General features: G+C 44.0%; 3 protein-coding genes across 6 annotated transcripts in view; all 3 read right to left on the bottom strand.

Moving 5' to 3' along the window:
- Positions 1 to 329: 329 nt before the first annotated feature.
- Positions 330 to 7,909, bottom strand: LOC308371167 (CXXC-type zinc finger protein 1-like). The gene is made up of 14 exons (XM_080846004.1): positions 7,801 to 7,909; positions 7,071 to 7,186; positions 6,662 to 6,762; positions 6,185 to 6,405; positions 5,260 to 5,415; positions 4,662 to 4,796; positions 4,394 to 4,504; positions 3,909 to 4,090; positions 3,183 to 3,390; positions 2,510 to 2,620; positions 2,350 to 2,399; positions 2,167 to 2,263; positions 1,070 to 1,222; positions 330 to 628 (listed from the first exon to the last, which is right to left on the bottom strand). Exons 1-14 carry the CDS (start codon positions 7,801 to 7,803, stop codon positions 482 to 484), a joined length of 1,791 nt encoding a protein of 596 aa, XP_080702130.1. The 5' UTR covers positions 7,804 to 7,909; the 3' UTR covers positions 330 to 481.
- Positions 7,910 to 8,583: 674 nt separating this feature from the next.
- On the bottom strand, positions 8,584 to 19,182 carry aldh4a1 (aldehyde dehydrogenase 4 family, member A1). The gene is made up of 15 exons (XM_080846005.1): positions 18,824 to 19,182; positions 17,353 to 17,446; positions 16,848 to 16,940; positions 16,399 to 16,446; positions 15,963 to 16,118; positions 15,027 to 15,176; positions 14,601 to 14,675; positions 14,095 to 14,282; positions 13,495 to 13,568; positions 13,088 to 13,284; positions 12,708 to 12,755; positions 12,458 to 12,610; positions 10,907 to 11,028; positions 10,527 to 10,645; positions 8,584 to 10,246 (listed from the first exon to the last, which is right to left on the bottom strand). Exons 1-15 carry the CDS (start codon positions 18,862 to 18,864, stop codon positions 10,134 to 10,136), a joined length of 1,671 nt encoding a protein of 556 aa, XP_080702131.1. The 5' UTR covers positions 18,865 to 19,182; the 3' UTR covers positions 8,584 to 10,133.
- A 1,628-nt stretch (positions 19,183 to 20,810) lies between these two features.
- Positions 20,811 to 27,389, bottom strand: part of iffo2b (intermediate filament family orphan 2b) — a 52,377-nt gene continuing 45,798 nt past the window's right edge. For all 4 annotated transcript variants that reach the window (XM_080846006.1, XM_080846007.1, XM_080846008.1 and 1 more), the window contains 2 exons: positions 26,708 to 26,832; positions 20,811 to 25,502 (listed from right to left, as the gene is read on the bottom strand). In XM_080846006.1, the coding sequence (XP_080702132.1) occupies positions 25,397 to 25,502; positions 26,708 to 26,832 (231 nt within the window). In that variant the 3' untranslated portion in view covers positions 20,811 to 25,396. The remainder of the gene's footprint in view (positions 25,503 to 26,707; positions 26,833 to 27,389) is intronic.

Here is a 27,389-nt window from a genome sequence, read left to right as displayed (position 1 = left end):
CACCTGGTAAAAACTTTGCACATTAAGTAAAGTATTCAAGTGAGATATGATATATTTTAATTATATACACTGGCTTATATTGCTTTTAACAAACATATTGTTGTACACAATTTTTGGCACAATATTTATTGTTGAGTTTGAGTGAAATTATCATGTGCTTTGTCTACCACCAGCTTAAAATCATGAGACCGTATTTAAAAGCTTAATTTTGGTTAAAATATTCGCCTGGAAAATTGGTGACACATTACATCAACCTTAATGTATTTCCGAGCTCTACTGAAGCCTGATATTATCCTTTCAGTATGTAAAGGATTTAAGGCCATCAAAAAGACACAGGAGACTTATACAGAAAAGTAACTCATAACTTTATAAGACAACAATGGGATGAATCTCCAGTCTTACGTCCGTCCCACTGACGCACAATACAAAAAGCAGGGTGAGGGGTTTTGTGTCCAGGGGGTTAAGAATGTGAGGTCAAAGGTTATCTGTCCTTGTTGCTACGGAGATCAGTGGTAAGGGGGTCGTGCTGGATTGTCTGATGCAGCATAAGTGCCAGGAGGCCTGCCCGGTTCGTCATGGCCGTCCTCACGTTCCGCTCCTGTTCAAACAGCTCGTCCAGCTTGTACCACTGCGCACAGAGGAGTAATGTGTTCATACGTTAACAGCAGTCACCTTTCAATACACATGAGTGATAATGTACCGCTGTCCTTACCATGGCCATTTGTTGAAATGCTCATCAAGTGCCATCACAGGCTCAGTGTACTACTGTCTTCGACTAAGATGACCTTGCACTAACCTCAACTACTGAGCCATCAACCTGTCCTTTAATGTTCTTATAACAAAGTTAACTTGGTACTGTCATTGACAAGTGATACAGAGCATCTGAATACCATTGCAGTGCTTGTAACAGCAGAGTGATATAATTCAGTTGAACAGACGTGTAGGGATCCACAAAGCAACTGAATGCAAGTGTAAAGTAATAAACATTGTGAAATAGACAGTAAAGTGCTTAACGTCGTAAGTAACTACAAGTGTGAAGTGACGGTCGGTTATAGGCTGTCTAACTGACCACTCGGACTCTCTCCAGGTCGACCTCTGCCCTCCGCAGCTTCTCCCAGCAGTAGTGTTTGGTGCACTTGCGTTTGGGCAGGCGGCAGTACTCGCCCGTCGGTTCAAACACGTTACGAACCAGCGGACAGCCACACACTTCCTCCGTTGGCACCTGCACACAAACACACATGAATACTTTATGCCTCATTCAGCAGAAGATACTTAAGCAATAAGCCCCGCGAGTCCGTGCTTTGCGCTGATTTTAGAACAGGTAAGGGAGTTGTTAGGCAAGACACGAAGCGGAGTGCCGTTAAACCCCCTTACCTGTTCTAAAATCAGCGCAAAGCACGGACTCGCGGGGCTTATTGCTTTTCTAAACCTGTTACTACACATATTTGATATGGTTTCACAAATAAAGACAATTCAATTTAAGAAACAATAGTTTAATGATAAACCGTCATTCTTCCGCCACTAAAAATTATAGTTCCTAAATAAATCGTTGCCACGCAACGCAACAGCCAGATGGAACACTGGGTATGAAATGCGCTATATGAATGCCTTGCCATTCGCTGCGCAGTAATATGGAATGTAATCAGGTCAAATTGTAAGGTAATGCTGGATTTTACAACGGCTTTTAGCCAATCACAATCAAGAACAATCAGGTTTAGAATAAATATTTTAGAATAATAATGCTAATGAGTAAATTCAAATCAACTACATTCACATAACACTTTACTTAATGATAATGGTTTCAGGCTTCTTTAAGGCAGAGTCCTTGATTCTGAGAAAAAATTGTTGATGTTTGAGCTCAACAGCCAATCAAATTACACCCCTCTTTTCCATGCTCATGGCTGGATTACTGTATGTCTATTGTTTTCTATTTACAGTCAGGATGAAAACTTTTTTGAGTGCACACACAGAAGAGACAGCTAGAGGACAATTAGCTGAATTTGTTCATTGTGCATTAGTATCGCCTTAAATGTTAACTGCTGTCCAAACCAGAGAAGGAGGTCTATGGTGACTGAGGAAAACAGACATCCTTTCTGAAGGGAGGAGTCTTGACCAGAACCTGGGTCAAAAGTGAGACCAATGGGTTTGTTCGCAGGCAATACTAACCTTTGGGTCTCTGGAATGTTCCGGACAGAGCACCTGCAGTCTCTTGCAGTAGGTTTTGCTCAGAGGGTTGTACACGTCACAAAAGAGTCGCGTTGCCCTGGACAAACCAACAAACAAACATTACAAAGAGCAGGAAAAAAAAAAAAATCTACTTTTCAGTATTTACACCAAAGTGTCACTTACCCCTCAATCCGTGTGGGAAAGATGGACCCAAATGACGTTTGACTTTCATACTGCAGGGATAAAATGACACAGAAAGGTAAACACAAATTCCACTTAAGGGGGCTCTAGTCACTTAAAAGCCCAGCCTCACCAGTAAGTGTACAGTTGAGCATCAGCTTACCTTAGCGTAGCACCTCTCCATGTGCCTCAGCGCCACCTTGGGGTTGACGGGGTGACTGCAGGACACACAGAATATCTGTAGGTCTGTGTCTTCACCGTCTCCCTCATTTACCTGGAAGCAGAGAGAGATTAGTACCCTCTACATTCATTGTGAATATGCATATCACCCACCTCCTCACTCCCTGTATGACCTGCTGTCTCCTCCTGACCTCCCCCTCCAGGCATATCTTCCTCATTTATATCCGTGTGGTATTTATAGCTGATATTTATATCTCCTTTCACCTCCAAACCTGTGTTTTTTCAGCACATATCCTCTATGCTTTTCCCCACTCCTCACTTCCTGTTCCTCCTGCATAGTCTACTGCCTTGCTCTGTCATTATTTACATCTCCATCTCTGTGGTAATGTGTCCCTCCCATCTCCTGTCTGCTGTTTCGGGCTTGATGTATTTCTTTAAACAAGTGTGTGTCTATCTGTGTTTCCCTACTCCAATCCTCACCTCCTGGTTGTCCTGTACGGACTGATGTTTGGCCCTCGTATTTAATTAACCAAGTGTGTGTCTATCTGTGTTTTTCCCCACGCCTCACCTCCTGGTCGTCCTGTACGGTGTGATGTTTGGCCCTCGTATTTAATTAACCAAGTGTGTGTCTATCTGTGTTTTTCCCCACGCCTCACCTCCTGGTCGTCCTGTGCGGACTGCTGTTTGGCCTTGACGATGATGCCCTCCAGCTCGTGGAAGCGGCGCTCCATGTCGGTGAGGCGCATGCGTGCCTGCTGCTGCTCGCGTCGGATGCGCTCCAGCTGCTTCTTGCCCAGCTCCTCTGCGATGCACGGACTCTGCTGCCACTGCTGGATGCGCTGGGGCAGAATCTCATAGATGCGGCTGAACCACGAACACAACAAAACAAACAAACAAACAAACAAACATTCAATCAATCAATCAATAAATAAATACATAAATAAAATAGACAGCCGTCGGCAATGATGCAACTGCAGCTATAAGACACAGGTGTACATCAGAGGTAGTTGCACAAGGGATAAATGAAAGACTCTCGAATGCTCCAGTGTAGAAATACATCATGGACATAGAAAAACAAACAAACACCAATAAAAACTGATGTATCAAATATAAACTAATGCAGAAAATAAAAACTAATATTGAATGTAATGTAGAAGCACCTCACAGACACCACTGAACAACAAATTAGACATGCTTGTGGTGACGGAGAAATGCCTTGGCACAGGAGAGAGAGAGTGCAGTGGCTATAAAATACATAATTTGTGACTATAGGTATTAGCCATGAAAGCTAACAAATTCAAAGTATATTGTTTCGAATCTGAAGCATTTGAGTACACTGTGTAGTGCACTGTCAGTGTGCAGACCCATGCCCCGGTCCTTACTTGGCGGCGAGCTTCATGCCGCAGTCCTCGGAACAGTATTTGGAGCCGGGTTGCGCTGACTTCATACAGTTGGGCCCGAGGCACTGCCGCACCTCGCTGCCGTCCCGTCCGTCGGGGCGGTCCGTGTGCCGTATCTTGTCCTTGTGCTTCTGTTTCTGCTTGTGCCGGCGAGACTCCTTCTGCTGGGAGAAGAGCAGCGTTAAATCAAACAGCCAGCCCGGAAAAACTCAAACGGGTTAAAGACATCACACATGTTACATACAACATTTAAAGATATACTTTGCTTTTGAATTGTTGAATGTTTTTCATTCATTCCTTTGAGAAACTGCCCTATAACATACATTACATGATCACAGCATGTTTCCTATGTGGTTACCCATTGCACAGGATCAGTAAGAACACTAACTGCAGGGCTGCGGTGAGAATAAGACAGGGTTTTAAAAGGCTTTTAGAAGACTTTTGAATGAGTATTAAAAGAGAGACACCTTCTTATCGAACTTCTTCTCCCGCCTCTTGATGTGCTTGATCTTTACAGCCTTTTTACGCATCACGGGGTTGTACACATGTCCGTCCTCATCGTCGTCACTGAGCCAGGGCTGAGACCGCAGGGACAGAGAGAAGAGCAGAGGACATGCAGTGAACACAGCCGTGAAATGCTCTACACACACACACACGCACACACGCACACACAATTAAGTAAAAGTTAAGTAAAGATTAAGGGAAGTCTGAGAATACTATATGTATACTGGTTACCTCTGCCTTCCGCTTGGCCTTGTACCGCTGGTAGAGCTCCATCTCATCCTCGTCGAAGTCGTCTGAGTAACGGCTGTGCATGGAATTGTCCCGCCGCTCGCGAAGGAACTCTTCATCTTTCACACGCAACATTTTCTGGGGTGCACAACACAACACAATCCACGTATCAATAAGATACTCTTCACAACCGCTTAATCTCTGCTGCAAGGCCTACCGGACATAACCCCCTAATGCCATACGAGTTTGCCCCACCTTAGTTAATGTCTAATAACCTCCTTGTGATCTACATAACATGTGATTTACAATCAGTCATTCTTGAACATTCACATGCACACAAAAAAATGACACGCTTTCAATCACTTTTATGGTCAACGGCCTTGAAAATTCCTAGATGAAAAGACCCCAATCCTTCCATTAGCAGGAGATTCATGGTAACAAATAATCTATAACATGCCGTTTATTTCTACTTCTGATGTATCTGCCATGGGTGTAGGAGAGAGCCTGCCATTGAATGATCCCCCTCACCACATCGGAATGGACACCTGGAAATGGCCTCATGTGGTTATGTGAGTGATACGGGGGGGAGAGGGACACTCACCCTGGCCCGGACATCGCACTGCCTCAGGCGACACTTCTGCCTGATCTTGTTGGGGCCTCCAAACTTCTTCATGTCCTTGCAGAAGTCACACTGTGCACAGTCCTCGGTGCGTCTGCAGGGCTCACACTCCCCACACATGCGAGCAGAGCGCTTCACCTGAGAACCCACAAACACAAACACAAGCACGCACACACACACACACACACACACACATACATAGACATCCCAAACATAAATAAATACAACCTAATACATACACACACACACAGTAGATTAACAGTCTTTAAAGATCTTAACTGACTCACATGCTTACAAGTTTAACATGCTTGCCATTGTTTACATGGCACCCAAACCAATTTTAAACACTGACACAACTCTGATGCAAATACACAAAATGATGATAACACTCCATAAAGCAAACCACAACACCTCTATATGAGAGAGTTGTGAATCAGAGTAATTATTTGTATATTTATTATGTATTATTTAGTGCATGATATTCATGTGTTTCTAAATACATGTGTGTCTCATAAGTAGAAACCGGTTCCAACTAGCATGTCATCCTTGTTGAACCAGCTGATAGCTGATGGAAGTGGAATGTGTTCACAGCGGCGAGGCCAAGAGCAAGACTGTTATTCTGTTATTTTCTGCATTCTGTAAGCAAGTTCTTCACAAGCCACAAGCACAGATTCACTAAGGGCAGGGACTAATGACTGACACCCTTTCCAGTCAACCTGGCAGGAAGTCTGCTTCCTAGACTAAATCTTCATGTGAAACCTTCTCTCCCTTGATATGCATCATTGTAAGTAAAACCTTGCTCCTGGTTGATCAACCATTGCCTGCCTGACTCTCCAAGTATCTGTGGTAGTAGAGAGGGACGATCACCATACACGATTGTTGGTGTTGATGACAGAACAGCTCTTACCCGTGAGCCTCGACGCTTGTCCATCTTAAAGTCTGGTAGACTCGTTTCTCGTTTCTCTTTCCGAGGATGTTCCATGTGGCTGTTCTTTCCGAAGCTGTTCCTCTCCTCGTGGCTCTTCTTCCCGAGGCTGTTCCTCTCCTCGTGGCTCTTCTTTCCGAGGCTGCTCCTCTCCTCGTGGCTCTTCTTAGGCCGGAACTTGATCTCCAGAGACGAGTTCTTGTCTTCAAAGGAGAGAGAAAGTAAATAAAAAGGATATATCAGGCGTGCGGAGATGATGTCAACATGCTGCTACTGGCGTGGTCATGCATCACAAAAGCACTTATTTTAACAGAACTGATAAATGAATGGGGTTAAACAAGACTGTAAATGACTTTATAGCAAATCTGCACCGGACTTGATCATCTTTCCCAGAGTCTAAGGCTATATGCTACGTGCTCTCGGCTGCTTAAGAGATAAGAAATGTAGTTCTCGCCTCACCTCGGCAGCGCATGCAGTACCACGTCCTGATGCCCTTAGCCATCTTCTCCGTCACGTCTATGCAGTGGCCGTGGAACCACTCATTACACTTGTCACAACCACTGGGGGACACAAGACATCAAGAGAGACTTTTACACAAGAGGGGCATGAGATCAGGCACCTCTGGTAAGACTTTGGTTATAGGCTATACATTGAGGTTTGGTGTGGTCGTTACTTTGATCCACATGCGGAGATCAGAATTTGAAAATAATTACGAAGAAAACAAATCAACACATGAGTGCAACATTAGCCAGACGAAGATGGTCTATGAATGGTGCTGTGGCATCCTGATTCGTTTACCTGGACTAAATACAGATACGTCAGGTAAAATAGTGGGAATGTAGTGTGAAAGGTGAAAGAGTGAGCTTACATCATGAAGCAGTTGATGTCTGACTTGCGACAGATGCAGTAGACAGGTGCATTCTCCCCGTCCATACTGCTATTCTCCATCCCTGGACCGTGCTCCATGTCAGACATCTCACTGTCCTGAGGTGACAACAACACAGGCGGCAACTTAGTCACTACGCAACTGATTGTTGTCAAATAATACCACAGACATACTACTTACCTGACCAAGTCTGCCGTCATTTACACTTCCATTCCATGGTAATTATAGCCTGTTAGCCTACCAGATTTTTAACTGGTGTGTCTATATAAGTCCTGCATTGGCTGTCTTAGCTAGCTGATACAGCCAGCGAGTAAACAAGGAGATACACGTCAGATAACCATCATCAAACCACTGTTCCGAAAGCCTACAAGTACTTTACTTTACTTTATTCATGCTGAGCAAACAAAGTACTAGCAAGAGATCATTTTTTTCTTGGTTCATGGAAGGTTTTCATGGAAATATCCATAGTTAGCGTTTCTAACGTTAGATAGATACGTTAGCTAACCTACCATTACACTCATATCGAGCTTGTTGACTCAACAAGCAAGCCATGTCTGAATCCATTATTGACGACAAATAAAACTATAACATTATAATGATCAAATAAAGCAGTTCAGTGTTGGCAAACTCCAAGTTTTGGATTTCAATGTTAGCTTGCAAACATAGCTCGTTACTAACGTAGTTAGCAACCTCTGCTCTGCAACACACTTACCATTTTTACTAAATTGTCAACGTTTCCTTATTTATATCCCGCAAAGACATTAAATTCATCTAATACAAAGGCTTGGTCAATAAGCAGTCTGCAGTGTGCACAATCCAACCGAAGGCTTGATAAATCAGTCTTCATTTGAAAGCTAGCTAGCTAAACAATGAATAGCTTTGGGAACCGGAAGTACAAACCCTGGCCATTGATTTCGAAAATAAAAGTCCTAATTATAACTCACAGATACAGGTAGATTAAGGAGCCTACCGTGTTATTTTGTGAATTTAACTGAAATGATAATATATGATAGTATATTAAATATCATTCTACTATTGTAATGGTAGTATAACAATTGTAAGTGGAATGGCCAATGTCCAAGTGGATAATAGGCTTTTCAATACATAATCCAATTAAAAAGTATGTTAAGACGCTCATGAGAGTATGTCTTAGATGATTGAGTGGACCGGGATGGGGAGGTTAAAAAGATTTTAAATACAACCTGGCCCTGGGTCCTATAAGGATAATGTTTGGTGGCCCTTTACTTGTTTTTCCATTTAAATCCTGTTGTGTCCGTCTAGTTGAAATGGTAAAATAATGATTTTGATAGATAGCAACAGATCCTTGGGACCAAAGATATGTTGCAAGGCCAGGATCAGCCACAGACACCTCAGTGTACCAAACCACATACACATGAGATGAGGAAATATATAACAAGTTGGATGCTCTTCCTTCAGTAAACACTCTTAAGTCTACCAAATGGAGAGACGTTTAAATTCAACACACAAAGAGACGTTTAAATTCAATTCCCAATTTTATTCACATACATTCAGGTATTATCGGTCACATATTTCATACATACAACATGATCCAAATTCCATAGACAATTTAAAAATAGGCACTATTTTCCCAAATTACTTGGAGGAGAAAAACAGAAACATCAATTATTAATTTCTAAACTAAGCTAAAATTACCGACAGTGCTTATTAAATGAATTGCATATTTCGAGTAGCAGATGGGGTTTTCTTGTGTTAACATAATTTGCATAATGCAGTTCATGGAGACTGATATGCAGGAAACCAGTGTGAAGTGACTCAGAGCAAAGACCATCAGTATTAGGCTGCTGTAACAGAAGATCCGTACTCAGATGTAACAGAGATGCATCAGACTGCACTAATTAAGGGATAAGGGTCATGATAGACATCGCCAAAGCACCGTATCAGAGCGAGGTCTATTTTATAGACAAATTGCTTTAAGATCCAGAGGAAAATATTCTATCTTTCCAGTCATCTTTAGGACTTTCGGTCATTTTCTAACCGATATTACAGATTCTTACTGTATTACATGTATGCAACTACTTTTCCCATGTTTTGAGCACCAAAACTAAGAATTTAGGTATTAATTTGTTATTAGTTAAAAATCTCACCAAAAATGTGAAAGTGTGGGGTACATATGCTTGATGCAGAACACAGTGAAATATAACTTCTAATTTGAAACATTTAAAATCATGTCATCCCTTCTTCCTTTTACCATGGCAGAAACTTAAAGGTACAGTTGGCAATTTTGTTGTAAAAAAAAAAAATACTGACTGTACAGTAGACCTACGATATGAAGGACAATTACATAATAAGTATATACACTAACTGTATCCATAAAGGGAAAATAATACAAAAATATAAGGGAACATTGAAAATCTCTGTCTTGCCTTCAGAATTACACATACATAAATCTACAGGCATTTATATTTTTTCACAACAAAATGTAACAAACTGCACCTTAAAGTCAAAGTCAAACTTACTTTTTCTATCCCTTCGAACACGACCAGAAGAGGAGCACAGCAGCAGATCAACAATTTCAGTACATCTCAAAAGAAACGGACCTCCAAGATGGGTTCAGCCCTTTCCAGGAGCACCCACAGCATACTACAGCTAAGGGTCTCCCAGATGATGACATCTGCCGGGAGTTGTCTCCAGCACAGCAAAGCCTGAAGCCCTTCAGCTACTGGGCAGCTGATCTCTTCTCTCAGCTCAGCAGAGTCTCAGACTGATCAGAGCTTTGATTCGCCATGGCAGGGAGTGAGGGCTTCAGCTTCTGCTCTCTGGTTTAAGACAGCCGAACAGGTGCTTTCAGACTTCCTGCTTTAAGAGGTCATTGGGGACACAGATGGAGCTGGGGTCAAAGAAGGATTCAACTGGGGATTTGTTATTTAGTCTTGATTGGAGGGACGGAGAAAGAGAAGGGGAATTGTGGGTAACAGTTCATGATAGAGGGAGAGGGATAGAGGCTGACGAGGGGTTTGCGGCGGGTCCATTTCAGGGCTGACAGGGTTTTGCGGCAGGTCCATTTCAGCCCATGTAGGCGTACTTCCATTCTGAGAGTGGGGCGTGCGTCTCCTTGACAACCTGGGGAGAGGTCCACCGCAAGACGTAGTGTGGTCCACCTGGCTTGTCATTGGTTCCTAGATGGAAAGGAAAATACTTAAGGGTCAAGACCAACTATGATATAAGCTTGAACTGAGAGTTAAATGTTTGCCATATTCCTGTACAATCTATAAATAAAAAGAAATGTATTTGTCTTCATGCACTTGATTTAAATGTGTTAGCTCCTGATAGGAACACATATAAATAGGAATATTGGTAAACGGTCTTTGAAAATAATACCTTAAGAATTACTTAACTCCTCTGTATCAAGAGGATGCTTAGACTACAGCAGTATTAGCAGTCAGCCAGATAACTCACCTGATGCTCTAGCGCCACCAAATGGCTGCTGGGCCACGACGGAGCCGGTGGATTTATCGTTGACGTAGTAATTTCCTGCCGCATTCCGCAGTATCTTTCCTGCCTCTTCTACAACGCTCCTGGGGGGGAAAGAAACAGAACGGAGAAAAAACAAACCATCCGTAGTTACACACACTGTGACACACAATCTCATCTAGCAAGAAACACACACAGACGGTGACAGGTGACAGTTGGGATTAAAACTAGCACACAAAGAGGATGTTATGTGTCCGCTAGCTTTGACAGCTTGGTTTGAACAGCTCCCTGACAGCCAGAAAACATTGTTCCAGCCTTCCCTGCTACCACAGTTAAATACTGGAAGACTTGTACTGGCCACTTACTTGTCTTTGGCAAAAACAGCTCCAGTCAGTGCATACGGTGATGTGCTGTCAATCAAGTGCAGCACCTTCTTGTAGTCCGCATCAGGGTAAACATACACAGCGAGAACCGGGCCGAAGATCTCCTGGAGAATGGAGAACAGCCAAAACACAAACAGTTCAAAACCACAAGGGGAAACAGCCTTCATGCCCAGGGAATGCCCTAAAGGAGGAAATCTGAACAACTTCAATATCAAAAGTAAGTCAGCATGTAGAACCACATTTCAATTTGTGTGTTCATTTTGTTGTAATAGATAATAATATCTTCCTGTGCATATACTGTATATATAGGTTCAGGAGAAACGTGCCATTTTGAGAGCAGGCCTGTTTGTGAGTTGATGCGTTAAACATGGTTTAGAGAAGGGATTGACTTGAGCAAACAAGACAAATCCAGCCCTGAGCCCGTTCATGTGGGGAAACCTGGCCTCTCAAGCATGTTATCAGAGCCATTTTACAGTCTCTGAGCAGCGGCGGTGTGTGGTCCTAAAGAAAGAGCTCCGCATGTATCAGCATCACACACACACACACACACACACACACACACACACACACACACACACACACACACACACACACACACACACACACACACACACACACACACACACACACGAATCAAAAGCAATCAATTCGATCAACCAGTGAGTAGGCCTTCTTGACCAGGGGCAAAGTGAAATATAAATGATCAGAGCAAGTTATTGCACACCGCATTTTACGTAATCAAAGCTGTAGGGGTGGGATCCATTTTTAACACTGATAATGAAAACAGGGTCATGACCTATATAGCTATACTGGGAACATTGCACTCTGATAACAGGCTTTTAAAACACGGCGTTTACATTTGAAATATAAACTGTGAGACTGAAATGATCTAATATGAGTCACATAATGAGAGTCCACTTTAGGGGCATCTTTGGGCATAGTGGTGTAGTAGTTAGCATCACTGCGTAGATAAGGGGTTTGATCCCGATCGTTTCAGGTTGTCTGTAAGTCACTTTGGATAAAACGACTGCTAAATACCTGACTGAAGTATAACTTGTCCTGTATCTTAATATGTTGAATAAGGATGTAACAAGACCCAGCCCATGGGTGAATTTCCAAATGAGTGCACAGACTGATAAGTGAACGCATCCCACACTGTGCAAGAGATCCCTTTGGATAGAAGCATCTTCTAAATGCAAGATCCTTGACCTCACTCATAATGGCATCTTCTAAATGAGCCCATGTAAATGTTAGATCCTTTACCTCATTCATAATGGCTTTTTCTAAATGAGCCCATGTAAATGTAAGATCCTTGACCTCACTCATAACAGCATCTTCTAAATGAGCCCATGTAAATGTTAGATCCTTGACCTCACTCATAATGGCATCTTCTAAATGAGCCCATGTTAATGTTAGATCCTTTACCTCACTCATAATGGCGTCTTCTAAATGAGCCCATGTAAATGTTAGATCCTTTACCTCATTCATAATGGCTTCTTCTAACAGAGCCCATGTAAATATTAGATCCTTTACCTCACTCATAATGGGGTCTTGTGGGTCCTTGGTCTCAACAATGGTGGGTTCCACAAAGTACCCTTTGCTGTCGTCACATTTTCCTCCAGCAATCACGGTCAGGTTGGGGGAGGAGTTAGCATGATCCAGCCACTTTTTAATGCGCCCAAAAGACTGAGAGAAAGACAGATAAATACTTTTCAGAGATCAGTGAGGAGGTAGGGTCTTCAGAATCATCATTTTGCACACATATATAGAAAAATCCTCCTACCTTATCATCAATGACAGCAGAGAGGAAAGTCCCAAAGTCCTCAACTGGCTGCAAATACAATATTAAGAGGTATTGAGCATTAGAGAGGCACTGTTTATTACAACTTAGCCTTCTATGAAAAAAAAAAACATCACCAGACCTGACAAAGGTAAGTAGATAAACTAACAGTGACGGTTATGTCAGAAGTGTAAGGACTAATAGGGCACTATTGTGGCATCTCAGCCTAATTGACATTGAGCAGAAAGTATTCCTTTTCTCTTTAATCGCTCATGACATGGCCAGAGAAGAAATAGTTTTGCATATGTGAAATTGATTGGCCTATTTAAAAAACAAAAAACACACACACACATGATGGGCTGATTAAGGGGTGATGCACTCACGTCTCCCACTTTCATCTGCTTGTGGATGTCCAGCATCTCCTTCTTGATCTGGGGCCAGAGGCTGCCCGGCACGTACATCCTGGAGCAGGCCGAGCACTTCTGCCCGCTGTACTCGAACGCAGAGCGGATCGTCCCCAGGGCTACGCTGCTAGCATCAGCACTCGTGTGCACAAAGTGGAAGTTCTTACCTCCACACTCTGCAGAAGGATCAAATACATACACAAGCACAGGGGCAACAGTGAGAAGACTTTCAGCTGAAATAAACGCTCTGTGTGAATCTTACAATGTCTGTAATTTCTAATAAACAGTGACAGTCTGGATGTGTTTGCGAAGCGCCACTTGCTCTCTAAAGGTTCAGGCATGATGTGGTGGATGTGCAGACAGAGAGCCAGGCCATCTTTCCTCACCTCCTCCCACTCGAGGAAAGTTCCTGTAGATGTCCAGATTCTGGGCCACCTGTTTCCACAAGCGCTTGAAGGTCCTAAAGTTACAGGAAAGAGACAGTTAATTAATTTCCAGCACAAACTCCAAGATTCGATCGCAAATGTTCATACAACTGGCTTGATCTCACACCTCATATACATTCTTAGTTATTTATCAAACTCAATTAAATTAAATGAATTTACTGACTCATCCTTCCTATCCATGGAGATAAAAGACCACACAGGTATGTATGTCTTTGAAAGAAATCTTATGAAAGTGTGACCTATACATATCCAAATCAGCAGCTGACTCTCCAACAGATTCTTCCCTGATCTGATGCTTATCTGCTGATGTGCCAGAACAGGGCTTGGTCCATTGCAGAGCCAGCTACCCCTAGCCAGCTAACCCCTAGCCAGCTACCCCCTGGCTAGCTTCCCCCTAGCCAGTTACCCCCTAGCCATAGCCAGCTACCCACTGGCCAGCTACCCCCTAGCCAGCTACCCCCTAGCCAGCTACCCCTAGCCAGCTACCCCCTAGCCAGCTACCACAGAGCCAGTAACTTTAAGGAAACATCAGAGCCGTACGGGACGCTGCCGGTGAAGTTGATGCCAGCCAGGTGCTCAGAGGCCGTGATGGTGTCTCCAAACACAGGTCCGTCAGCGGGCACGAACTGGACAATGTTGGGGGGCAGGCCGCAGTCCCGCATGATCTTGTACACGGCATAGCTGGCTGACATTGCTGTGTCACTGGGTTTCCATAGCACCACGTTACCCTGGTAACAACAGAAATAAGAGGGGCAAATCAGTGATGACAACTGCAAATGGAGCCGCTGGCGAGTCTCTACGAGCCGCTACTGCCGCCCAGACAAGGACAAGAATCACAAGCAGAATTTAAGTGTAATCGTACTAAAATATATTTCAAATGTATTACTTAAATCTGAGAAGCACAGAAGAACACAACTTCAACACTATATACTGTTATGATACACAACGATTTCAAAGCCAGAGATAACTTCAAATCTGACACTACTTCTTCCCTAAAAAACGCCTTCCACCATTTCGTTCCCCAGGTGAGCTACAGCATCACTCACCATGAGGGCGGGAGTTCCTGCCAGGTTTCCACCAATCGCAGTGAAGTTGAAGGGGGCAACTGCAGCAACGAACCCCTGTAGGTTCACATAACAGGCAGAGATCACACAGTAGTTAGCATAGCCTTAAAAAGAGCTAAACACAGTTCCTCATATGGTAACCCAATTACAGCTGCCAGATGTGTGCTCTAAGTGGAATGTTTAAAAAAATAAAAGTGCTTGTGCTCACACACACACAAAATATATTAAGGTGCCGAGTCAAAAAGACAAAATGTACGATCAAAGAAAAACTGGACCAGTTTGCTCTTTTCAAAACCATAGAAACTGTTGCTATTATTCTAGTATCTGATGATATATCGGTCTATAACTGGCACATGGATTTTATTTGGGCAGGTACATTTCATTCAGGCCTGCAGGGGGCGCCCTCACCTCCAGGCCACGGTACAGCATGGTGTTGGTGCTGATGTCTGTGTTCAGGGGCTGCTGGTACTGCAGCTCAATGGCATGCTTGGCGTTGAAGCGGAAGAAGTCAATAAGTTCTGCTGCAGCGTCAATCTCCGCTTGAACCACTGTTTTACCCTACGAGACATGCCAGCAGAAAGATATGTTAAGACCTCCTGAATGTTTCAACAAATTAGTTTTTATACCTTATTGCAGTCATTAATGCTCACTCACGTATAACAAGTGTGGAACACATCAGTCCTTTTGATGGAACTGTCCAAATAATCACATATACAATTCAATTCAATGATAATCATTATTGATCATGTCATCTTACTTCAGGTAGTCATACTGTCTGAGTTATACAGGAACCCTGCTGTGAGAGACACCAAGAGCTTGTTTTGCACCCGCAGCTCGAGATTCCACACCTCCCCTGCCCTGAAATGAGGCCCATGTTCCCAGAACACCAGTTGTTTGCAGATGCTAACACCAAAATAGGTACCCCTAGCCCAGGATCTTAACAAGGGACCAAAAGGTCAAAAGGTCAGGGAGGCCCATGAGAAAACGCTTTGGAGGCCCACGCTAAACCCCTCCCAGCTAAAGGGAGTGGTGCCCCCCCCCCCATAATATTACATAATATTAATAATAATAATGATGATATGGAACCTCTGTTAATAGGCACGCTGAAACCCCGAACCTACGATAAAGTTATAGGTTCTCCCACTGGCCAATGCTCAGTTGACTGCATTAAGTTTCAAAAGGAGCTGTGTACAAATACCCCCCTACTGCCAATTACGATTCCACCAGCACCTCCCAGCTCCTCTACTCAAAGTTCACCCACAGATCTGAGGTACCAGGAGACGAGGCGCTCTCCTGACCTGGCCGATCATGGTCTTGGCCAGCGACCCAAGGCGCTCTCCTTACCTGGCCTATCATGGTCTTGGCGAGCACCTCCGCCCTCTTGGGTCCACCGATGACGTCGGCAGCCTTGAAGAGGATCTGTGCGCGGTCTGCCACTGGCTTCAGGTCCCAGTCTCTACGAGCCGCCACCGACGCCAGGATGGCTTTGTTCAACAGGTTCTGTATGGACACCCCAGCACCACAGGGGAACATTAGATCAGACCAGCCACAAGTGCTACTGCTTAGAAAAATACTTTTTGCAGAGGTAGTTACACGAAATACTTCAGGCAAAATAGATATTTCATGAACAAAGAAGCCTTGACTAATACATTTAAGAAAATTGCTCAGTCTCTGACAGATTAGACTGCAGTAGGCCACTGCCTCTGGCAAGTTCAGAAAGTTCTCCTAAAGTAATAAATCCGTTCCTCAAACAATTCTCTGGACCAGACAGATTATTTACCTTATCAGCATAGCAGAACTTGGCCACTTTGTGCGAATGGTTGAAGGGCTGAAGGGAAAAACAGCATATTGAAGCAATGAATAAATAAACAAACAGGTGTCCTTCATGCACAAGCAAGGACGGGAAGCTCCTGAGTTAACAAGATAACACACATTTTATTGTATGAATATTATCAACCACTGCAAAACATATTCGCCACTGCACATGCTCTGGCTGTTAAGTGCTACTGTTTACAGCCAGAGGGTCATGTCCTCCAAAGTTAAGATAAGAGTTGGTTGAGCAGACTGATAACTACTGGATCCCTTCGACACACAGTTGTTAAAGGTAATGATTTTTGCGACAAATGATCTACTCACCGAGAGCTGGTATCTGATGTCGCTGGTCCCCCCCCCCCCCCCCACACACACACACACACACACACACACACACACACACTCACATCTACTCACCGAGAGCTGGTATCTGATGTCGCTGGTCCACACATGTTCGTCCCCAACCACACATGGGATCTCCTCGGTCTTCCCCTTTAGGTCTGCGAGGGCCTGCCAAGCCACAGAGCCACAGAGGCCATTCAACTCAACATGAGCAGGCTGGCCGTATGCATCTATGCACTATGTCTGTGTGTGTGACCTGATTTGACCTGAGCACACTGCACCACCATACAGTCATACACTCATATTGCATTTGGATGCATGTTTATGCACATTTATATGCATGTTAAAATGCATGTGTTCACACAACAGAGAATTCATATATGCATTCATGTGCGTGTGTGGGGGTGTGTGTGTGAGTGGGGGTTTGTGTGTATGGGGGGTGTGTTTATGTAGGGTGTGTGTGGTGTGTGTGTGTGGGGTGTGTGTGTGTGTGTGTGTGTGGGGGTGGGGGGAGGGGGGGAGTGGGGTTTGTTTGTGTGTGTGTGTGGGGAGGGGGGTTTGTGTGTGTGTGTGTGTGTACCTTCTCCAGTTCAGCCCTTTCCTTGGAGCCTGCCTCGAAGCCCAGGATGGGCTCATTCTTCACCTCCACAGCAGCACAGGGGAAGGTCTTAAACCTGCAGGAGAGCACAAACTATCAGCTGAGAGAGAGCGCATGTGTAACACTGGCCAACAGTCAGAGCGGTGCAGTGGGGAAACTTCACTCCCAAATGCCTTAAGAGGCGTGCGAGCACCTGACACTAGCAGCTGTGGGCCTTAGCTTGCTAGCTTGCCTTCAAGGCCTGTGCTTCTTAGAGCAGATTATAAGCGTCCCCTGCACCACCACACAGCACTGGTTAAACTAACATCAAGTGTAATTTTGTGTACGAGTCAGCTGGATCTTTTTATCTCAGTCCAGACAGTAACATTATCCACCTGGCAGGGGAACACAGTCATGAGACTCCTATGGCATGATTGCACATTTTACAGGGTCAAAGGGCCATGGATTCGGTCTCTCTCCCTTGCACTGGTTCGATCCTTCTCCTGTTTGCTGCTGGCCAATTATAAATGAGTCAGCGGAATTTACAGACGGAATTAACCCCTTAAACAGTAGCCTTACATGTCGTAACCCAGACGTTTCCATAGAGGTCATTACCATATGTGTAGCCTTTAATATAGCCTATGCAATGATATTAATAATATAATCATGCCCAAAGCAGCAAGTGTGTGCCCAAAGCAACAAGCGTGTATGTGCAGTGCACCTGAAACTCGAGAGAAACGATCACGGAGAGACTAAAGTTACTGGAAAGTTACAGCTGCAGATACCTGCTGCAGCCGATTCCAGTTCCATATTAACTTCTGCAGCAATGAAGGTCAGTGTCCTCCTCGGTTCGCTTAACCGCTCTGCTCTCAACCAGCTCAATCTAGCTGCAGGACTTTCCTGTAATAATTCTCATTCCTAATGCCGTACCCTAACCTGACACAGAACTTCCAGGAAATGTGAGATGTGTGTGAACAGAGCATTCAAGTTTTTCGAACGATATCCCAGTTGGGAGACGCTTAAGACAGCATTGACCCTGCAGGGCTTCGCTTGTGTCAACAGAACTTGTAACACTGGAAGGGGGACCCGTGTAGGTGGTAACTTTGTTTCCCGTAACTTCCGTGAAGTTGAAATGAGGGTCAGCGTTGCTCACCGTTATGAGGACCATGAACAACATTAAAATAGCTGTCGAGGGTTATATTCAGTGAACTTGTGTGGCCATACATTCCTCACGTAGCGCCTGCTGTCTGGGTCCTTACAAATATTACGTAACAACATTAAGTTTCTGGTCACGTTTTGAAAGTGAGCAGTTATGGTTAAAATCGAACCTCATCGCTGCATTCTAGAACTACTTCAGGTTGCCTCAGAAGCAGCCAAGGTTCTTTCATTAAAGCAAATGTCATTCTAAGAAGTCAAAGGGTAAGTGTACGGTCGTGTGCGTGCCCATGTGAGATTAGCTAGGTAGGTTACATACCCCCTCCAAGACTGACAGACCGTCGATCTCAGCCGCAGCATGGTGACAACTAGAAAATGGAGATCTCTGAGAGGAAATGGAAAGTCAGTGATCAGAAACTTTACTGTGTGGAGGTATCAGCTAACTGTCAATCGCTGATAAAATACACAGCTCCAGCCTTGGAATGCCAAATTCACATCTATCCCGACCTTACGCAGATGAGAATATACCAAAGGAGTAGGAGGAGGCACACGTGACATCTTGTGCCACACGTGCTCACAGAGGGCTCGTCTTTTCATGCACGTATGTTTTTCTGTAAAAATTATGAAGCACCATAAGTACATAAAAATGAAATTAAAAGTTAGCCATCGACTTGAAAGACTACTTCAACACGACAGTTCAAACACTGTTACATATCCCCCTCTGTGTGAAAAGTGGAACGTTCGGGAGGCGAGTCAGAGAGTGGCCATTCAGATGAAGAGATGTCCTCCCACTCCAACCAATAAGACACCGACCTTTCCTTACTCAAAAAGTCTATTTATAAAGATCATGCTTGATGTTTCTCAGTTCATCTGGGAACTGGGAAGGTAGGGCAAAGAGTTAATTTGTTATTTATAATATTATATTAATAATACATAATATTTACGTTTAGGTGAGTTAAAGCCTAGTTGGCTGTCGTCCCATGAAAAAGAGGGGCGAAATGAATGTAGGCCTATAATTTAAACGCACCTCGTAAGTGGGACTCGGAATATAGGCTGCCCGACATGCTGAGATGCAGCTCCGCACTCAGACACCTCTCCTGCGATGGTGTGTAGGTGTGTGAATGAATCTGCTTCCGGTTTCATAGAGCTGTAGAGTTCCATATTCTATTATTATGTTATTACGTACATTGCTATTGTTTAGAAGTAATACAGGAAGCCAAGGTTACAGCTACCATTAATTAAATAACTCATTTGACATTCACACACTAGATAATATGGGCCAGTTAAGCTCACATTTTCATAACAATCGAGCATTGTGTGGAACATAAGTGTAGTAATTAATAATATAGATAAATGATCTATAATGAATAGGGCTATTGTAGGTTTTGTCGATTGGTTGCCATGGCAACACACACAACAATTACAGGGTATAACAAATATTTTCTTTAACTTCTATAGCCTACCTGGTATTTACATATTGACTACTTTCAGTAATTGTGACAGCTAGTGATGATGTACTCTAGCCTGGCTCTGCCGGCCTATGGCTACCAGCTCAATTGCCGCAGAGATAATGGAAACCCTCTTTGCGAGATTAATCGCTGAGCCATTCTGAAGTGGCGGACCAATAAGTGACCAGTGGGGATATATAAAGGCAGATTTATGGTCCTCCGTTTACGGATACACTGAGACCTCCTCCGTCGTGGCAAACCCTCTCCGAGCACCTCTCCGTGGCCTGACGTGCACCTCCCAAATTTTGTAACTATCCGTCTCCGTCTACCCGTCAATACATCGCTGTTTACCTTGTGAGTAGTAATAGATGTAGATAGTTGGCTCAGACACCTCTCAAATCCCCTCAGACGTATTTATCAGTTACAATAAAGGTGTCTTTACACTGCACAGTGTCTATTTCTCGGTAAAAAAAAATTCGAATAAATAAAAAAGTCGAACAAACAACTTTTATGTAAAAATACGACCATCTACGGAGTTTGGTCCGCCGCCATCTTTTAAAAAGAAAATTGCTTTGCAACACCCACAACCGTCGGAGAACCATAAATGAAAACGAGTCTGCCGAGGCAACTGCGTGACCGCGGAGAAACAGTCGTAGAAGTATATTTCGGCCTAAAGTGTGATGACGTTGGAGTGAAGAGTTTGTTGGAAGTTGATGTTACAATAATAACATACATGCCAGGCAAGACAATGTGTTTTGTTGATTTGTAAGTCATGTAATCCATGATTTATGTTGGACCCTAGACTGAAAGGCCACACATTCGACCAGCTGGTCACACGTAATAAGTCACAGACAGTAATGGTAAACTGTTTTTTTATTTATTTTTTTGTTGAACCACACACCAGATACATCTTGATACCTATTTACCCTTCTACCCAACATAAAACAAATGCAAACGTTAAAGTCATTTGTCTCAGAAACAATTTGTACAATGATTTGTACAAAAGAAATTGTCCAAATTCACATACATATTTCCAGACAGAACTCTTTGAGCCAAAACCTTTGAGTACGTGTAGCAAAGACCACCACTTTCTGGAGTTCGCATGAGGAAAACCTATGAGACAAAAAACACTCCGGATAACTGGTGACTCTACGCAGAACAAATACGGGCCAGATCTGGCCTGGTTCTGGCCCTGTCCATGTGTGTGGATGTTCAGTAGTCTTGACCCACACCCCTCTGCTGGCCCGGTTAGCACCGGTCCGTTCTGGGCTCTGGGCTGTGGAGGAGCTACAGTAAACGCACATGAAATGCAATGTGATATGGCACACTGTTGTCGCTACGATAACCAGTGGTCGCTACGACAACCAGTGGGTGCAGGAAGCCCTGGTGAACACTCCAGCAGCCTCACTCTCGAAGCACGAGACACGACGGGACGCTATGTCGGCTTAAGAAAATGGCTGTGCTTAAGGTGCACTGAGCAGAGTGTGTATGTGTGTGAGAGTGTCTGTTTGTGCGGTTTTCAAAGACCCTCTGATGTGGAGTTACAGTACATTCAGTTAAAAGATGTTTGTTTTTTTACGCATTCTGATATACTCTCATCCATGGTTGATCTGATCTTTCTGCACCAAAGATCTGATGCAGTTCGTCTATAAAAAAAATATATACACAACTCTTACAAACTATGGGGGAAAGAAAAATATGAATAAACTATAGGGATGATTGCCAAGCCACCTCATTTTGGCTCAAAACTACATACAGAATGACAGACGAGCATGACCTTCTCCAGGGGTCTTCACTCGGAGAAACGACAATAATCTGAGTTTATTCTTTGTCCCGCAGCAACTTATAAAATATCACTGCTTCAGGATTTTGTAGATTTCTGCCGCTGTATGTCCTAGATTTCAAAGCATTAACCCAGTTTACTATCTTGCAAACACTTACTTCCCCCGTCTCGATAAATCAAATCTGAACATATACAATGTTCACCATTCTACACACTTGCTTTAATTGTGCTATGCAATGGTCTGTCTGACTGTCCAGCACAAATTCAAAGGGCCCCTAAATACATCCATCAAAAATCTAAGCTTTGATTATTCAGTGACAGAGAAACACAGAGCACTTGTTAATAACCCACAGAATAGCTGATGTTTTTCAATGCCTCATGTCATATTGTTACAATCATGTTTTAGAAAAAAGTCACATTCTTTCTCGGCGCAGACAGTTGTGTCTCTTTAGTGTATTTTGGTTTCTCTTAACACTTCAAATAACTCCTCGCTCATGCTCTTGGTTTCTGACAGTAACTGCGCCTGTGGCAGAAACAGGCAGTTCAGGGTGTACTTAAGCCTGAAGGACAAACATCAGATTCTCCTTATCTGCACCTGGTGTTGGCAGACACAGCTTTGATGCATGCCAAAGGCTCTGATATAATTCTGTACTGCTCGTCAGTAGTGTAGGGGGTCTTTAAGCTGAAGTACTAGTTTGGAATACCAAACTCATTAGTCTGTTCAAACTGACTGGGCAGGGCTGGCTCTGTCTGTCTGTGGCCTCTTGAATTGGCCTATAGTGAGTTTGCCCACAGTACTGTCATCAGTGAAAATCCTTAATGAAATACACACACCTCCCATTGTAAATGAAACTGGGGGATGCTCTCAAAGCAAGATCTCTGAGTTATCCAGGTAACTCTGGTAAGAACATCTTTGGAAAGCCCAAGTTATGGAACAAAACCTTACCCAGGTAAGTATAACGCGGTGATCTTGGTTTCTGAAATACTTAATGTCTGTACATTTCTGAAATGTACTGAATGCTGGCTTTTGCTTCTTGTTTTGTGTGTGTGTGTGTGTGTATGCGAGGGTGTGTGTGTGTGTCAGTGTGAATTTATTACTAACAAACTGAGAGGGTCTTCCTTTGGACTAAAAACACAGTAGAAACATTATCAGCATGACATCCATGTGTAAAACTCTAAACGCAAACCAAAAATTATACATACATACATAATTCTCCAACAACACTTCCATATGTCTCCCATATACATCAACACATCTAATTTATGACCCTCCAATACTCGCAGAAATGAGAACACCTTAGAGGAAACGTTAGAAAGCAGAGTTTCAGTTTACACACTCTGTTCTAAAAAACAAACATACCATGAATATCATAAACAAATGAAATGAAACCATTTAGATGACAAACTGTATAGTTTAGGGCATAGATCAGGGTTGTCAGAAAAACAAAAACATTTCCCATTGAAGAAAGTGTAGTGTCAATATATTGTGCATCTTGAAAATGAAAAAAGAGGCAATCTCCGAGCCTTTTTTATACATATATCTTTGATTCTCAATCAATTATCTTACATCAAGCTAAATAATTCCTTGTTACCCCATGCTTTGTCTGTCAATATTCCAATTATGCATAAAATCTAAAGCCAACAGAAAACAACTGAGAGGTTAAATGCAATCAAACAAACACAGAAATCTGTGATAACAGAACTCATACTGAATGAACCAAAAGGCCACTAAGGTCTGGCATGCCAAAGACTTCTATTTACATACAGCAGCGCTCTGCACTCAACAGCTAAACACAGCAAAGAACAGCACGTCAGTATGAAACAGTGCCCCCTGCTGGACTTAATAATACAATTCAAGTAAAATGGTGGAGATGTAGGGGTAACATTGACTTGAAGTGTAATGAATATGTGTATATCATATGTGAACGCAACCAGGCAAATTCTTTACAGCGACTACAAAGCTACAGAGGAGTCTCGTGTGAGTCGATAAGGAGAGTGAGAACTGCAATCCAAAGCACAGGAGGATCCTGTCACCAATCCAGCCCAGAGCTGCTGTCTGAGGTTACAGGGCCTGGTACATGTGGAAATGTATGCCCTGATTTCGGAGGGAGATGATCATTGCTCCTGGGTTTCTAAGCTCTATACCTGAATATAATTGAATCATGTAATAATTATATTGTAAGTATCAGTGTATGAGTGTGTGTGTGTGTGTGTGTGTGTGTGTGTGTGTGTGTGTGTGTGTGTGTGTGTAATGTTTATCTAGGAGTGAGGGGGGGGGCACTGTTCCATTATTACGTTGTACACCTTCCTATCCTCTCATCTACATTGACACACAGTGGTGGACAGGTACACGCACCTGTCCAGCTAATTGAAGGCAAATAATGAAACGCATCACCTGTCCTGAAATAAGGCTAGCCGATTGCATAGAACTTGAGAACAGAGCATTCCTCACGAAAAAGTGTACACTGTTCCGCACACACACACACACACACACACACACACACACACACCACCCAGCTCCCATGGAGACCTGACAGAGGGGAACATTAGCAGGCACAGGCCCAGACACACAGGAGACCAGAGGGGCGTTCAAAACGTTCAGGACGCTTTCTTTTAAATGTGAACGTTTTTGTGCAAATATTCCAAATTGTTAAATTTAAAACTGTAACCCTAGCTTAGCGTCCATGTTTGTTTGTTTGCCAATAACTAACTGTGTGTTTGTCTGAAAATGTTGAACTCAAAACTGCTTGAAAACAGTATATAATATTTGAATATTTGAATATTTGCCCCTTGTTTACTATTTTGAACGCACCTCAGGACTATGACCATTCCATTGTGCTTTCTCGGTGACATTGGACACAATTTCTGTGCAGATCTGTCTCACATGCCACGGGCCAGAAACACACCAGTTCCACTTTCACTTTACCATTTACTTTACCAAAATTCTGTGCCTCTTGTTTTGAGTAATCTGTAGTTTCCTGTGGTTCATATGTGAGTCAGTGAGTGGCCTTGGAAACATGATATTATCTGCCCAGGTAATAGATAACTGTAGGCCAGATTTGACCTTGATCTGACATGGACACACATCAGTTACAGGCCAGACCTGACCTACACTTAGCTGCTATCTGGGTGTATGGGTACTGGGTCCCGTGAGGTGACAGTGGGGAGTGACTTTTACTTTGAAGCCCGAAGAGGAGCTTTGAGGAGCTATCTATGATTGACAGGTGCGTTTGATTGACATGTGGATTTGATTGACAGGCGCGGGAGGGGGAGGTGTGTGGTCGCTCTGTGAGGTCAGTGCGGAGCCCAGTGGGGGGTGGCAGATCAGAGAGCACAGTCACAGCACTGTGTGACGTGACGTGACGTGACGCGTACATCTTTAAACGGTTCCAAGTTTTTGACTTGAAACACTCGTGAAGCAAAGGGGGGATAAAAAAAACACCCCTCCTCACCTCCACTCCCCGCCAGAGTGGAGATTTTTAAAGCACCAATTCTCAGTGTGGTGGGTTGGGTCGGGTCAAGACCTGTCCGTCATATGGTCGTGGCCCTGGGATTGGTGGAGACCACCATCGGAACGCTGGGTTTCCCAGGAGCCGACAGGAGCTCATTGGCTGGCTGTCCTTGTGTGAGGAGGGGTGGGCGGGGCCAGGGACAGCTGGAATCAGCTGATTGGCCCCTCCACCTCGCCGTCCTTGTCCAACTCTTCCTGGATCTCATCAGTGTTCCCTGAGTCACTGCTAGCCACTGAGCTGACGGAGGGAGAGTTTCTGCCAACACAGAGAGAGAGAGAGAGAGAGAGAGAGAGAGAGAGAGAGAGAGAGAGAGGGAGAGAGAGAGAGAGAGAGAGAGAGAGAGAGTGTGTGAGTGAGTGAGTGAGAGAGAGTGTGAGTGAGTGAGTGAGTGAGTGAGTGAGAGAGAGAGAGAGAGTGTGAGTGAGTGAGTGAGTGAGAGAGAGAGAGAGAGAGGAGGTGATTGGAGGGGGAGGGAGAACAGGAGGCAGAGAGAAAAGAGGGAGATAGAGAGAGAAGCGTTATCTTTGCCCCACTCCTTTTAGAACAAGAAAATGTAAATTGATTAGTCACTGCAGCAACAGTGAGTTCAAGCGCATCTTATCTGATGTTTTTCTACCCTTCTCAGAACTACAGGTGATGAAGACGAGTGTGTGACACGGAGACATAGGGAGGGTAAAGTAGTCAGTACCTGCCCCCCTTGATAAAGTCAGTACCTGCCCCCCCTTGATAAAGTCAGTACTATAAAGTCAGTACCTGCCCCCCTTGATAAAGTCAGCACTATAAAGTCAGTACCTGCCCCCCTTGATAAAGTCAGTACTATAAAGTCAGTACCTGCCCCCCTTGATAAAGGTAGTACCTGCCCCCCTTGATAAAGTCAGTACCTACCCCCCTTGATAAAGTCAGTACCTGCCCCCCTTGATAAAGTCAGTACCTGCCCCCCTTGATAAAGTCAGCACTATAAAGTCAGTACCTGCCCCCCTTGATAAAGGTAGTACCTGTCCCCCTTGATAAAGTCAGTACCTGCCCCCCTTGATAAAGTCAGTACTATAAAGTCAGAACCTGCCCCCCTTGATAAAGTCAGTACCTGCCCCCCTTGATAAAGTCAGTACCTGCCCCCCTTGATAAAGTCAGCACTATAAAGTCAGTACCTGCCCCCCTTGATAAGGTCAGTACCTGCCCCCCTTGATAAAGTCAGTACCTGCCCCCCTTGATAAAGTCAGTACCTGCTCCCCTTGATAAAGTCAGTACCTGCTCCCCTTGATAAAGTCAGTACTATAAAGTCAGTACCTGCCCCCCTTGATAAAGTCAGTACTGTAAGGTCAGTACCTGCCCCCCTTGATAAAGGTAGCACGTGTCAGTACCTGCCCCCCTTGATAAAGTCAGTACTATAAAGTCAGTACCTGCCCCCCTTGATAAAGTCAGTACCTGCCCCCCTTGATAAAGGTAGCATGTGTCAGTACCTGCCCCCCTTGATCATCCTCCGGCAGGTCTCCATCTGCACGTCCAGCCCTCTCTTCATGCTGCACATCTCCATGTACTCATGCAGGTGGCGGTTCATGTCCGACTTAGCCGTGGCCAACTCCATCTGAGAGAGGAGAGAGAGAGAGGGATGGAGAGATGATTGAGGAAGAGAATGAGAGAAGGAGAGGGAGGGATGGAGAGAGAGGGATGGAGGGAGAGAGAGGGATGGAGAGATGAGAGAGGGGAGAGAGAGAGAGAGAAGGACAGGAAGGGATGTAGGGAGAGAGAGAGAGAGGGATGGAGAGATGATGGAGGGAGAGAGAGAGAGGGGAGGAGAGGGAGGGATGAGAGAGGGGAGAGAGAGAGGGATGGAGAGATGATGGAGAGAGAGAGAGAGATGTTTTAGCAATCCTTTATTAGACCACGGTCTAACTTTCGTACATAAATATATCAATAAAACAAAAACCAGTGTTAAAATGGCAATCAAACCCCTCCCATTTTTCCCCATTCCATTTGAAAAACCATTGAAACATTTAAAACCATTGCCCATCCTCTCCAACATCCCATAGGGAGGGAAGGAGGAAGGTAAGAAGGAGAAGAAAGGGGGAAAGAAAGAGAAGTTAAGGGATGGAGGGAGAGGGGTGGATGTTGAGATACGGAGGGTACAGAACAGTCAAAAAG

This window comes from Sprattus sprattus (genome assembly GCF_963457725.1).
Source record: "Sprattus sprattus genome assembly, chromosome: 10".
Classification (NCBI taxonomy): domain Eukaryota; kingdom Metazoa; phylum Chordata; class Actinopteri; order Clupeiformes; family Clupeidae; genus Sprattus; species Sprattus sprattus.
Note: the sequence above shows the minus strand (reverse complement) of the source record. Positions and strands in the feature narration are given on the sequence as shown.

Coding starts and splice junctions, on each gene's coding strand:
- aldh4a1 (XM_080846005.1), bottom strand. CDS start 18,864: ATGCTGCGGCTGAGATCGACGGTCTGTCAGTCTTGGAGGGG. Junction 16,119..16,398: donor AGTTCTGCTATGCTGATAAG/GTAAATAATCTG, acceptor GTGTCCATACAG/AACCTGTTGAACAAAGCCAT. Junction 13,569..14,094: donor AACTTCACCGGCAGCGTCCC/GTACGGCTCTGA, acceptor CTGTAACTTTAG/GACCTTCAAGCGCTTGTGGA.
- LOC308371167 (XM_080846004.1), bottom strand. Junction 2,621..3,182: donor CCGCACAGGACGACCAGGAG/GTGAGGCGTGGG, acceptor CTCTGCTTCCAG/GTAAATGAGGGAGACGGTGA. Junction 2,400..2,509: donor TGGAGAGGTGCTACGCTAAG/GTAAGCTGATGC, acceptor TTATCCCTGCAG/TATGAAAGTCAAACGTCATT.